General features: G+C 40.3%; 2 protein-coding genes across 2 annotated transcripts; one reads left to right on the top strand and one right to left on the bottom strand.

Annotated features, from left to right (window-relative positions):
* Positions 1 to 124: 124 nt before the first annotated feature.
* Positions 125 to 9,677, top strand: LOC139948117 (uncharacterized). Its single transcript, XM_071946155.1, has 4 exons — positions 125 to 455; positions 4,434 to 4,792; positions 5,706 to 5,813; positions 7,654 to 9,677. The coding sequence occupies exons 1-4, from the start codon at positions 335 to 337 to the stop codon at positions 8,209 to 8,211; spliced, it is 1,146 nt and encodes a 381-aa protein (XP_071802256.1). The 5' UTR covers positions 125 to 334; the 3' UTR covers positions 8,212 to 9,677.
* A 94-nt stretch (positions 9,678 to 9,771) lies between these two features.
* LOC139948126 (microsomal glutathione S-transferase 1-like) lies at positions 9,772 to 13,257 on the bottom strand. The gene is made up of 3 exons (XM_071946164.1): positions 13,058 to 13,257; positions 12,103 to 12,179; positions 9,772 to 10,854 (listed from the first exon to the last, which is right to left on the bottom strand). Exons 1-3 carry the CDS (start codon positions 13,184 to 13,186, stop codon positions 10,611 to 10,613), a joined length of 450 nt encoding a protein of 149 aa, XP_071802265.1. The 5' UTR covers positions 13,187 to 13,257; the 3' UTR covers positions 9,772 to 10,610.
* Between the last annotated feature and the right edge of the window lie 609 nt (positions 13,258 to 13,866).

Here is a 13,866-nt window from a genome sequence, read left to right as displayed (position 1 = left end):
AAACAAATCTCAAGCCAACTCATTGTTTTGAACAACAGAGCGACAACCCTTTCAAATGTAACACAAGGCAGCCTATAGTTCACGCTATGGTCTGCTGGTCAGGAAACTGACCAACAACCTCTTTCAATTGTGTTCAAATTGCGCTTGGTTCGGGTTGGGGCCCAACAGGTGATCGTCGGATATCCAGCGAAAAGTTGAAGGGCATCTTCGATTTGTTCTGTAAATATATCGAAAAGCTTCAAAACTCGCTCTTTGATGATTTATAGACAACGGATGGTGTTCTGGTCGCGTCCAATACAAAATATACCATCTATTTACACTTGAGACTACAGTCATGGCAGCGACAAATATACAAAGTGCCCAATGGTCATTTAGACGTGGCCAGTGCATGAGATGTACCACTTTAGCCCTGTGGTTTACCAGTGTCTGCGTCTTGGTTAGTCTGTATTGGCAAGGTAAGGCTATCATTATTGTTTATAGGTGTCGGTTTGGTGACCACATGACCGGTGATATTCTTGAACTGCATTCGTAGTTTGATTGTAAGATCCAAAACTAGTCTGTACCAGAGTTCTGATAATTGCCCAAGACCAGTCTTCTCAAAGACCAGGGGTCGATTTCATATGATTTGTCTTCTCTCGCGTTAGGACGGAGTAACTCGTCCTAACTTATAAGATTAATTCTTAAGGTCTGCATGCTACAGTGTAGGGTTGGGACTCGTCCTAAGATTAGACTCAAGTTAGGAAGAGTGTTTGTGAAATTGACGGCAGCCCAATATATCTTAAAGTATATGATGCTCGGAGAACTTAATTGTTGCATACAGGTCGAAGAAACAAACAGTAAAGACACTGGACACTTATGGTAATTGTCAAAGACCAGTCTTTTCATTTGTTGTATATTTAATAAAAAATAACAAACCTGTGGAAATTTGGACTAGATTGATCGTGGAAGTTGCGGAATAAGGGAAGAAAAACACTCTTGTCGCACAAGCTGTGTGCTTTCAGATGCTTGAATTCGAGACCTCAGCTGAGGTCTCTCTTTCAATTCAAATATTTTAGTGAGAAATTACTTCTTTCTCAAAAACTACGTTACCTCAGAGGGAGCCATTTCTCACAATGTTTTTATATTATCAACAGCTATCCATTGCTCGTTTGCAAGTAAGTTTTCATGGTAATTACCACTAGCGTCCAGTGCCTTAACCACAGTTTAACCAACCATTTTAACCCACCCAAAACCTCCGTGGACTCAGACAGTGGTTTTTAGATTAATTTTAGAAAGGGTGGAAATGACGAAGCTATTATTGCTCCACTTAACCAGCTGGTGCACTTTTACAGCTTTTTAAGTTACCCAATTTTAAAATTAATGTATGCTTGCATTTGGTAGGGTTTGAAACAATGTTGACCTATAGAGCTCCTGCCTGAAACACTTGGGTGTCAAATTGATACCAACAAAATAATCAACGTTGACACACTAGGGTATTACAATAAAACACATTTACCCACACCTGTGACGTCATGCAATTGTTAAATCACTCCATTATTTTGCACGAATGGCGCGATGGGTACATCTATTCACCCATTGTGCATAAAAGAGTTAGGAAATAAAGTAAATGAAGTCAATGACGCCATGGACAATTCATGTACAAACGCCATGTACAAACAATTCCATTAGTGTTTCTTTGACACCCTGTGATTTAATTTGTAATCTCTCTTCGGTATACACCCATGGTGTCAGTTTTAACACCTCAGTTTTTTCAGTATGTTTTTCTAGCGAGCCCCTTACACTGCAAAAAATGGAGTGTTATTTATTACCTAACTATATCGTTGGTAAAATTAACACCGTGTCGGTGTTGTCATAATATAGATACCAACAGAATCAATTTAACACCTCAGTTTTTGCAGTGCACAGCGTGCTTCTTATCGTAGCAATACACATTAAAGACACTGGACACTATTGGTAATTGTCAAAGACCAGTCTTCTACTTGGTGTATATCAACATATGCATAAAATAACAAACCTGTGAGAATTTGAGCTCAATTGGTCGTCGAAGTTGCGAGATAATAATGGAAGAAAAAACATCCATGTCACACGAAGTTGTGTGCTTTCGGATGCTTGATTTCGAGACCTCAAAATTCAAAATCTGATGTCTCGAGATGAAATTCGTGGGAATTACTTCTTTCTCGATAAAATACATTACTTCAGAGGGAGCTTTTTCTCACAATTTGTTATACTATCGGCCTCTTTGTTACTCGTTACCAATAATGTGTTTGATGCTCATAATTATTTTGAGTAGTTACCAATAGTGCCCACTGCCTTTAAACAGCAATTAAGTATATGGTTCATTTTGGCATCGGGCAGTCGAAGCATTGCAGGCTCTGGTTTTAAAAGACTAATTTGAGTGAGAAATTCCTTCTTTCTCGAAAACTACGTTACTTTAGAGGGAGCCGTTTATCGCAATGTTTTATACTATCAACAGCTCCCCACTCATTACAAAGTAAGGTTTCATGCTAATAATGATTTTGAGTAATTACCAATAGTGCCCACTGCCTTTTAAGACTTTAGGTCTGAAGCCTTTTGTTACGCATCTGAGAGCCCAACAATTAGTGCAACAAAAGTGAAAATACAAGTTTTCAACGATAATTACCACACTATAGCCAGTGCCTTTAATGAATCCCTCTCAGCGGCCTTGAAACGTGTAGGGCCAGTTTCCCTTTCTTTTGGGTAAGTCTTTTATCCATGTAAGTCTTTTTTGCTTGTATTTTCATGCTGAACCAGAAGCTATGTCCCATTCTTACTAAAGCACAAGCCCTAATGGCGTCTCAGAATGGAACGCATTCAGCGTTAACAATACAAACTCAAGGAGACGCGTCTTCAGGCACTAGAAATACACTTCCAAGAAGATTCGTCCCCTCAAAGGGCCCATGTCTCCACAATTGGACCATGCCTTCTTTAACACTTTCCTCCATGTTTCAACCATTGGAGGTTCCTCCATCTTTTCAATACGATAATACCCTGTTTTTATTGCACCATTGCACAGATGAAAAACAACTATTATTCGTTTGATCATTCTACCTCCATAGTTTGATAAACACCTATAGGTTAAATCATTGAGCAATTTTCATCACGAGGAAAAACCAAACACAAAAAAATGTACAAGATTGTCAGTTGCATTTCTGGGTCCAAAATCACAGAGCTGCCGAGCAACAAATATTTCTTAAAACATTGCTCAATATCTGGTTTGTGAGCAGATATGAGCAGGATAGTGACTGACTGTACAAATAGTAGTTTGGCTGGTAACCTAATTGCGTTATGTGCTATAGCCATTGTTTGTGCTGTATGAAAGACTTGAACGAAAATTGCAACAAATGATCTTCGCTGATTTCATAACGAATTCAATCAATAAGACAAACATATGGTTTTAACATTTTAAATTTGAAAAAACCACACACAATCATTTTGAATACCCTTCTCCTGTGTTTTTTAGAAAGATTTGCGAAAAACCCTGTTACGTCATCGCTCGTGTTATGTCATTACTGTATGAATTCTACCTCCATGCTGTATGGAAGGATCGTTTTGTATGGCCGCTTTGTTGCAGCATGTGTATAACCATGGAGGAAGAATCTTCCTCCATGGTATAACAAAGCAAACTCCCAAACAGTGTCAAAAAGTATTGTCATTTTGACGCCGTGCGCCGTCCGAATTGATGACCCGTCCACCTTTGTGAAACTGATCTATAGAGAATAGTGACATGATAAATCAGTGGTTGAAATTATCACCCACTCGGGAGGTCAAGGGTTGGGAATTATCGATCCATATAAGAAAAGTTCCCACACATATCGAAAGCCTTATCCGGTGTCCCAGGGAATTCTGTCCGCGAGATTCGGTCCCCCCATGGAAAATTAACATTAGACTGGGCCTCTGTCCTTATCCTCGACGTGACGTCAGATGTTCAGGCTAATTAATGGGCTGTAGGAGGATGATTCAACAGAGGGCGCTACCAGGACATGTTTGTACACAGTTAGCCAATAGAGTCGCACTTTCGAGGCTAAACCGGAGCCTGCAATGTTTTAATTTACCACGCCTTGCCGTTATACAAATTTACCACCTGTTTTATACAACAGGTAGCTGGAAAAACCTATGAACTCTTCAGGTCACCATTACTTTATACACAAAATGCAACCACACTAGGTTTGCCAAATACTTTCTTTGCGGTTAGAAAGTGTCTTCGATTGGAGTTAGGAAAATACAAAACCAGGTTTCTGTTTAATATATTCACTGAGTCTTCACTTCCGCGGGGGGGGGGGGGGGGGACAATTACCTTAAATCGAAGGAGGCTAAACATGGTATCCCCAATAAAAATGACAGCTCGATCGACTACTGCCATATTAAGTTTTCTTTGTTAGTGTTACTTATCGAAGCTTATTTTAAACATTCAGGCATACCAAATATACCAAGAAGATTCGTCTCCCTACGGGCTATAAGTTTCAACTCATCTACTACCAGGACTACACGGGGAACGACCTCGCAACCAGCTACAACGAGCGACATTCACACTGCTCTGACAAATGAAAACAACTCATTATCCCTCGTGAAAACATGGAAGTATCCACCAATTGATTTGGAAAAGGAAGTTCCTACGCTGGACGAGATGTTTCAGAGGACTGTTATTGTGACGGCGATCTCTTCTAACCACTATCTTGAGGCGAAGGCTATGATTAATAGCGTGCAGAGACTCATGCCAAACACAAGGATTGTTATATACAATTTGGGCCTGACTCACGATCAACTTCAACAAGTAAGTTTAGGGCTATACATGGACAATGGACACAACTTTTTTTGTGTATTTGTAAAAACCACTAAAAAGGAAACAAACAATGTTCATAAAATAGATGTTAAAGATTGCATCGGGGATAAAGAAGATAAATTTCTGTTTTTAGACATACACCGATGTGTGTTAGCACTGTATACTCAGTACTTTCCCGAGTCCTGTGAACACAATTCACAGGCACATTAATGGGGTGGGATTCGAACCACTCTTGCGATTCTATAGAGCAGTGTCTTACCAACTAGACTACCGATTGCAATAAAACAAAATGACCCTTTAATTTCCTCAAGATGTGTTGCATGCGTCTTTAAAATAATAGTAACTACATGTATAGTTCTTATTTAGCCATATAAATGCACTTTACAAACTGCCCTGTCGTCAATTTCACCAAACTCTTCCTAACTTTACGATTAATCTTGGGACTTAAGATGAGTAAAGTTCCGTATCCGAAGACGTTAGGACGCGTTGAACCCATCCTAACAGGAGATATGATTAATTATGATAAAAGCGTTGCGTGAAATCGGCTGCTGGTCACTAGGCCAATAGAATTCTAATCTTTCTCAGTTCCCTGGATGGGCTGTATAATAGAGCTATGAGCTTCTGCAGCACTCAAAAAAGGCGTTTTTAAACACAATATAAACTTCTACCCTCACAGGTACTCATTATTAAACACCGCTGAACAGAAGCAAATATAGTATCTTGCTCAAGGACCCAAGTGTCGCGACCGGGATTCGAACCCACACTCCGATGACTTAACTACGAACTTGAAGTCTTAAGATGCAGGGACAATAATCACGCGATATTGGATTCCATATTATTTTCTATTATGAAATAAATTGTACAACTATTTTTCTTGTTTACCATTTTGTTTTTCTTTGTGAAGTTGCCGCCTGTCTGCAATGTTTTTGAAGTGCGAAGTTTTAACTTCTCCAAATATCCCGTCCACGTGAAAGATCTTCTAAACTACGCTTGGAAACCACTCATTATAAAGGTAATTGCGACGGCAAAAAACTGTCGGCAAAAACTGTTATTATTCATAATACAAACATGAGGTTAAAGCAGCTATGGAAGAGTTGCTGATATATCCACGGTCACAGTTTACAGTATTAACTCAAACCACAGGGGAACCAACTCTCACTAGGAAATTATCTTCATTTTCGTCCAGCCACCCTTCAACCAATAAGGACTGTTGTAAATTGTCCTTTGTCACAAGAACCCTCGTTGAATAGTATACAAATATTGACTGCTTCGAGTGCTATCGCCTCGGGATAGAACGCTCCGGGGATCACCTCGAGGGTCATACTTTAAACCATTGCACGAGTAAAAGCAGTCAATGTAACCCTGAATATTTGTCAAAATTACTCAGTTCTTTTTTAATTTCATGGTTCTGCAATACCGTAAGCACAGAACCGTCGCTGACGGAAGCAGGGAACTCGTGCTCACGTCAAGCGTATTTCACGAGTTAGCGGGGAATTTTGACTTCTGTGCGTGCGTACTTCACGTTACTAGCTTACAAGGCTAGCGCGGAAATTCGGCGCTTGCACCGTAAGCGGCGAATGGTGATCGTAAGCGCGGAATTCGGCGGTAAGCCCCGAGCCATGAAATTGGGCCCAACATGATCGGGAAACCTGACGATCAGGGATCCGGGTAAATCCGGGTAAATTCTGACCCGAGTGTTTGCGTCGAGTGGCGTCGAGTGGTGAAAAGTGGTTGTTAACCCACACCTGTGACGTCATGCTATTGTTAAATCGCTCCATTATTTTGCACGAATGGCGCGATGGGTACATCTATTCACCCATTGTGCATGAAAGAGTTAGGGAATAAAGTAAATGAAGTCAATGTCGCCATGGACCATATATTATTTTGTTTTTAATGGTTTTTAACACAGGTTAATAGAGCTACACATGTATTGCAAAATGATCGTTAACACTTTTCACATGTGAACAGCTACATTATTAAATTATTATTTAGCTGAGATGTTAAAAAATAATTATAGAACTATAACAGTAATTTAAGCAGGTCTTAAAGTCAGATAAATCAATTTCATTTTAACCAGTATTTTTGTTTTTGTTTTTATTAATTCAAAATGCTTAATTTATCATACATAAACATGGTAAGTGAGTAAAGTCCCTAAAATTTAAGATTGCAAAGATACTTTTTTCAATATCATCATAAAATAACAGGAATTCAACTGAAATTGTTGATCATAAAGGTAGCTTAAATTTGTTTATTAAAAACAAATCTGAAACTACAGGCTTGTACGCGGGTAGGTCACTTCTTTTATCTTCACCTTTTGGGGTTTTTGTTGACCGAGAAAGTCGGCTACAACATCATCTGATAGTCTGTTTCTATCACTAACTTGTATAAATTTACTTAAAGTCAAGAAACCAAATCATTTATCTGCTGCCACTTTCGCTCCCGATCAATGATGCCACTATCGAAGGAACGAGCATAATTATTTCCTAAATGTTGGTCTTCTTCCATTGTTCACACACATATACAGTGGTGTTCACTGCAGTGAACAAGCTTACGTAATACATACAAACAATTGACTTAAAAATTAAACAATATCGCGCCATTACTGCGAAATAATGGAGCGATTTTAACAATAGCATGACGTCACAGGTGTGGGTTAAGTCGCATAATGCCCTCGGTGAACGCGCCATTCGTGGGTACGAGTGGCCCTCGGGCTTCGCCCTCGGGCCATTCTTACCCACGAATGGCGCGCACCTCGGGCATTATCCTATACATAATTCCTTTTCTGCATACATGTATTTGTACTTGCTCAACATCCACACTTACTGACATTTTCTTTACTGTTTCTTGGGCAGGAAACACTCTATGAATTCGGTGCCGTCTTTTGGGCAGACTCATCGGTGAGATTCAAGAAGAGCATTGCGCTACTAACTCGCCATCTTCAGACGTTCCATGGTTTTATTCCACGTGTGGCCAATTACAACAAAAAAGGAAGATTCTCAGTAATTGCTTTGACCCATCCGGCCATGTTTGACTATTTCAAGATTGACATAGCAACTTACAAGGGGGATATAGGGTACACCCCGAAACCTCAGAGCGGCATTCTTTACTTTGTTAACAGTTCCTACATTAATGAGAAACTATTGCAACCATGGGTGGACTGCATGATGGTGCTCGACTGCGTAGCCCCGCACGGAAGTCAAAACCCACACGTTAAGCAACAGAAGGGGTACCACGTGCACCGCTACGACCAATCAGCTCTCGGCTTATTGATGTATAAAAATTTGAGAGGTTTGTACCATATTAGCCATGATGCGACGAAAACCTTTAACTCTATTATGGTGGTTCAAAACGGTCATGCAGTTTTGAAAAGAGGCGCGAATGTAAAGATTTGCCCGGAGAAAACTTTGTGATTGTTCAGAACAATACAATTAAAATTTTGTATTGTTACAAAATGAATTTACTTAAATTACTACTTGCCCTTTGGTGTTTTGAACCGTTTGATTGTAATTGTTTAAATCCCATACACCATGTAGGGATATAAAATAAAACTAACCCAGCATGCAAATTTCATTTCGAAAGGAGATCACGTTTTTTGAGATCCCGCTTAAAATCTGGAGCGGTTTGTCTACAAGGAAGAATAACCCATAATTTGAAGAGAACATGATGAGAGACGTATCTGACAGTAACGTTTCTCAGAGTCATAGTTGTGGAGAAAAAAATGAAATGTTTTTCTACAACATTGATTGAGTGAAATGATTTACTACCGAAAACTATTTTACTTTTAACCAAGTAAGGTTTTATGGTCATACGAGTGATATACCATACTATATATACCATCCCTTTGTATCGAACGCAAATTTTGCAATTGAGATTTAAGTTATATTAACATTCTTGTAATTTAATTTTATTGTAAAATTTTTAATGTGTCCAAAACGAACTCTTTCTTAAATGACTTAGTTTTAAAAACATCGTTAAATAATCATTTTAAAATATATTTTCAAAGGTTGAACAATTTTGTTTTAATTTGGGGGTAAATAAGAAAAGAAGAAGGAAATAGTTTTACGACCAGGAGATTTTGGATGAGGCATCTTGAGATGCGGGCTTTTTAACGTGTGTACTTTTTATGATGTTTTTATGTATTTTACAAAGATTGAAAATAAATAAAATAAATTGTTACTTCCAACAAATGCAGTTGAACTTTTCTAATTTGCAAGGTTTCCGAAACGGCAAGCAAGGGCAAAAGTCCATCCGGGACGTTGTAATAACACCCTCAAATTTGCGCCTAGCAATGTTTCTTTGGTGTTTCTGATCGACAGAGTGTGGGTTCGAATCCCCAGCCGTGACACCTGTCCTTAAGCAAGATTTATAACCATCGCTTCGTACTTCGGATGGGATGTTCAATCGGTTGTTCCCATCATGTGTTGTGTGAAGAAAACGCATGTAAACGAACACAGTGCACTTAGAATGGGTTTGTCCCGGTGTTCTTGCTAAATGCGCCGTTACACCTTGTAAACCCTTGTGTCAAATTGAATTATTGCTAAACGACAAACCAAGGCTCGTTTTTGAACGTGTCAATAAGGGGTTCCTTTGAAACAGCGGACCCGTCTATGTTGTTAAAAATACAGCGGGTAACGAACATTACCCTAAACTGTAAATTATGTTTCTAAATCGTATTCTTTTAGAGGTCCGGGGAATGAGATTTTAACTAAATTCATACACAGAGTAGTTAAACGAAAACTGTTTTTTATACTAGCCAGTTGCTAATTGGCACTTAAACTCACTAAATAAAGGGTTAACCCCCCGGTGTGCTATGAGCCCCTATTTTTTAAACCAGTTTTGATTTAAAATTAATAGCACTATACACCGCCATGCGTTATCCACGTGGTTGTGGTGGTGGGGGTTGTGGATGGGGGGGGGGGGAGGGGTTGTCATTAACCCATACTCATAAATTTACACACAAACAAACCAGATTTGTTCAATTCCCTGAGAGCGATTTCAAAACATGATTTAATTTGACACTGTGTACATCACAGAACAATGTCCTTTGGTTCAGTACGCATTTCTTGACAATACTCTTCACAAATAATTGCTGTATTTGAACTCCAAGTAATTCCATGTAGGCCTACTATGTTTATACATGACCACACCAATATAGGTAATTGCAACTCAGCTAGTAGGAATTTGCGAGCACAGAATAGAGCCATTGCATTGACCCACATCTTTGAAATGCACGCGTGAAAGGCTATAGGGATGTTTAGCTGCACGTTACGCGAGCAAACACGTGAACATGAACGCCAGAAAGTTGAATTGTTTCTGTGTGACGTCACTACGTTGGGCTTCATTTCATGCTCATATACGTCTGCACGTACGTACTTACCTGACGTAAAAATGGTAAAAACGTGAGATTTTTACAACAACATTTTCTTTTCACGTTCACGTATTTGCTCGCGCAATGTGCATCTAAACCTCCCTATTGGCTGGAGTCCTCCGCAGCGCGTACACGCATGCATTTTCCATCAGTTTACATCAAAGATGGTGGTCAATGACGTCATGTTCAATCCATCTATACAGGGGGACGGGAACCCGATAGTCGCATCATGGTTCATGGAACCCAACCTCTTTCCCAAGTCTACATCAAGACGCGCTGTTGCTCATTTTGCTCACCCCGGAATATACTCATCACTATCTTCATCAGTAAATCTGCCTCATTATGTAAACTAATCTAAATTGATTAATAACCAATGTAATATGCTGCGTTGATGGGCAGTGGCGCTATACACATGCTATGTAAACTGTCCTGTTTACTCTTCTAGAAGGTGCCGTTCATGAGGACCTGAACCCCCATGGAAATGTTGGCCACGAGCCCGATGACAAAGGAGAGAGCCCGGCAGGGCTGTGGTAGAGGCGTGAGATAGGCCACGGTGTGGAAGAATCTAGAAGCTACGAAGACACGAAAGTGCCAAGTAGCGGCGAAGACACTAAGGCCAATAGTGACGTACATCAAACCCAGAACCAGGAAGGGGATGACGTTCTCCAGGTCGTTTCGATGACATCTGGGTAAGAGTTATAACAGGGTTCAAGAAAGATCAAAGGAAGGAAGATTTTAAAGTTTCTTATGGATTGTAGGCCCTACCACTCATTTTTTTTTTTTTTTTTTTTTTTTTTGGGGGGGGGGGCGTTGTCCTTTTCGTAAAGTGTAACCATATCATTTACATGAGCATTGAGCAATTGGCCTTCTTTGACGAATTAAGAAAAATTTACTTTACATACGTTCTTCAAAGACTTGAGGTCCTCTCAGAATGGCTTTCCTCAGAAATAATTGGGTTGTCATTGGTAAGTTTACACGCGAACGTGTTCAAAATTCGCCGAACTTTGGACGCAGCAGATGGTCTACGAGCGCGTTTGATGACAGGATTTCTCTTGGTGAATCAGATCATAGAGAAAGGACCACAGAAGGAGTTCTAAAATCCTTACTTCAGAGGAAACATGATTGTTTTACCGCTTTAAGCAAAAAACCTTGCTTAAGCAAGGCCATGAAAAAAAAAATTGCCAGGTGCGCTCGTTAAGCACAAAATCGACCGTTATGCAGCTCCATGAAATTAGGCCCCGGGCGAAGGTAAAAAATCGGCCGGGTATTTATACTACTTTCGCTAAGTGGGGCGAGGGAACTTCCCTTTGAACTTCACTGTCACCGAGTAAGATCGTAATCGGTCTCAACGTCTCGACTGGGCTGGTCGGTCATCAACAAAATACTGACGTAACAATAAATTAATAGAACATACAATTCCCCCAATTGATGCGTTGAATAGTCTTGCTCCACATGATAATACAGGGGGCATGATGCAGGATAATGCATGATATTAAATGCAGGGGGCGAGCGATAAACCTAAAGAAACAGTTTGACAACGTTGGCAATAAAGTTTGTAGCCAATTTGATAAAAAAGTCAACCTCTTCAGGGGTCGAAATTAAGTGTATTTCCATGGTTGTCAGCAGGGCTAGTGACCAATAATTTTTAGTAGCCCTGATTAGATTTTGGAGCCCAAAAGCCACGTTATGTCATGGTCACGGCTCAAACTTTAAAATACACCAATAACATAGTTCTTTATTGTTTGTGATTATGATTTTTGCATTATTATTCAACTAGCCCGTCGGGCTATCAAACTGGAAAAATCAGTAGCCCGGATGTAAATCTGGTAGTCCTGGGCTAGCGGGCTAGTGGCAATTTCGACCCCTGCTCTTTATCCCATTTAAATTTCGCTTTACGATCTTTAGAACGGAGCAAGCTGCTATAATTACAAACCTCAAACCTCGTTCGATATCATCGTCATTCCTTACGTATTTCTGCTTACCAGAGGCATCCTCCAAGTTCGCAAATACCTTCCGAAATAAAAGGAAATTGCATCAACAACAAAAGTATTGCATAAGGCAAAAAAAAAAACAAAAAAAAAAACAGTTCCCTCATCCTTTTTTGAGGCCGCATCGTTTTTTATTTTAAAAAGAGACAATATTGTTCTGTGTATTTCTCGTTAAACTTACTAATCTTTTAAGAACTTAAAACCACATAAAGTAAGTGGTGACTTTAAAGGAACACGTTGCCTTGGATCGGACGAGTTGGTCAAAACAAAAGTGTGTGTAACCGTTTTTTATAAAATGCATATGGTTGGAAAGATGTTATAAAGTAGAATACAATGATCCACACAAGTTTGCCAAGAGATTGCGTGGTTTTCCTTCAATAGAAAAATTGATTGTAAAAATGCCAAGTCACTAAATTTTGGGCTATGGCGAAAACTCGTGCATATACATCGGAGGGTCTCACGATGTCTTCTTCAAAGTTTGTGAGTCGGGAGTTGGGTAGGAGGTAGTGGTCTGGCACTCTGATCGCCCTCAGTAGTTGCACGACCTCCGGGGCCAAGACCCGGGCCTCAATGGGGAAGCCGGCCCGAGACCTCCAACACTGAATTCGCAACATGTTCTTACTCACTGGTCCGACACCCCTTTTCCCGACAACTGCGATTCAAAAACCTCTAATGATTTACACGATAGGGTTAGGTATGGAAAATACACGAGAGGTGCCGGAACACAGGGATTGTTGTTTGTTTGAGCATAGGGGTGTAACCCTTTCAAACAATGGTATAATATTACGAGTGAAAGAATGACATATTAGTGCCAGCGGGTCTCAAATACAGTGTAATTATTATGACGACCGCGGCATTCCTCAATAATTTGACATGGATCCTAAACATTCCTAAGCTTACCTTACGTGTTATCCTAATACGACTAACGTATAGAGACAAGCACATCATCTTCAATGTGACTGCGGCACCGTAATTGGCATACAGCCGAAATATTGGGTTGTCTAAACTCAAGACGGATTGGGCGTCCATGTTGTCCGCTGGTAGTGTGCACTGGTTTGTGTTCTATAAATTTGTACTGACCCAAATCGAGTGGTGTTTACACAGAGCATGGAGGAAGGAACCACAGAGATAACGCATGCAAGGGGCGGGGGGGGGGGATTGGGTCCTGATCACAATAGACCTTTTTGCAAACTAATGTACATGTTGGCCTATTACGCAAGCGCATAATGAGGTGCATGCAGGTAAAGCTTTGGATACAGCATGTACCTCATTCAACGCTTGCAGCGCGAGTACCAAGTTAGACTTGATGACAAGGCGCTAGCGCTGCCCCAAACACTCTGCCGTTCATGCACAGCACATACTGGGATCGATGGTGTGTGTACCGTTCCCGTAACCACCCCGCGCTTATCAATTACCGACTTGATTTCAAGACTATAGTACCAAGTATTTGCGATAAAGTTCTATGATAATTAGTGGTGTTTTGTGGCCTATAGCATCGGACTAAAACTTTTGTATTTATGATGAGCAGGGGTAGTAGATCCACTTCCTGGCTTCTGGCCCCGCCTAGAACATCTGTGTCCTTAAGCAAGACATCAAACCAAGATGCTTCGTCCTTCGGATGGGACGTCAAGCCGTTGGTCCCATGTGTTGTAACAGAGTGCACTTATCGAAAAGAGAAGGGGTTTGCCCCGGTGTTCCTGTGGTCTGAT

The sequence above is a fragment of the Asterias amurensis genome, chromosome 15 (genome assembly GCF_032118995.1).
Source record: "Asterias amurensis chromosome 15, ASM3211899v1".
Classification (NCBI taxonomy): Eukaryota; Metazoa; Echinodermata; class Asteroidea; order Forcipulatida; family Asteriidae; genus Asterias; species Asterias amurensis.
The sequence above is the reverse complement of the archived record's forward strand: the minus strand, read 5'-3'. Positions and strand labels throughout refer to the sequence as shown.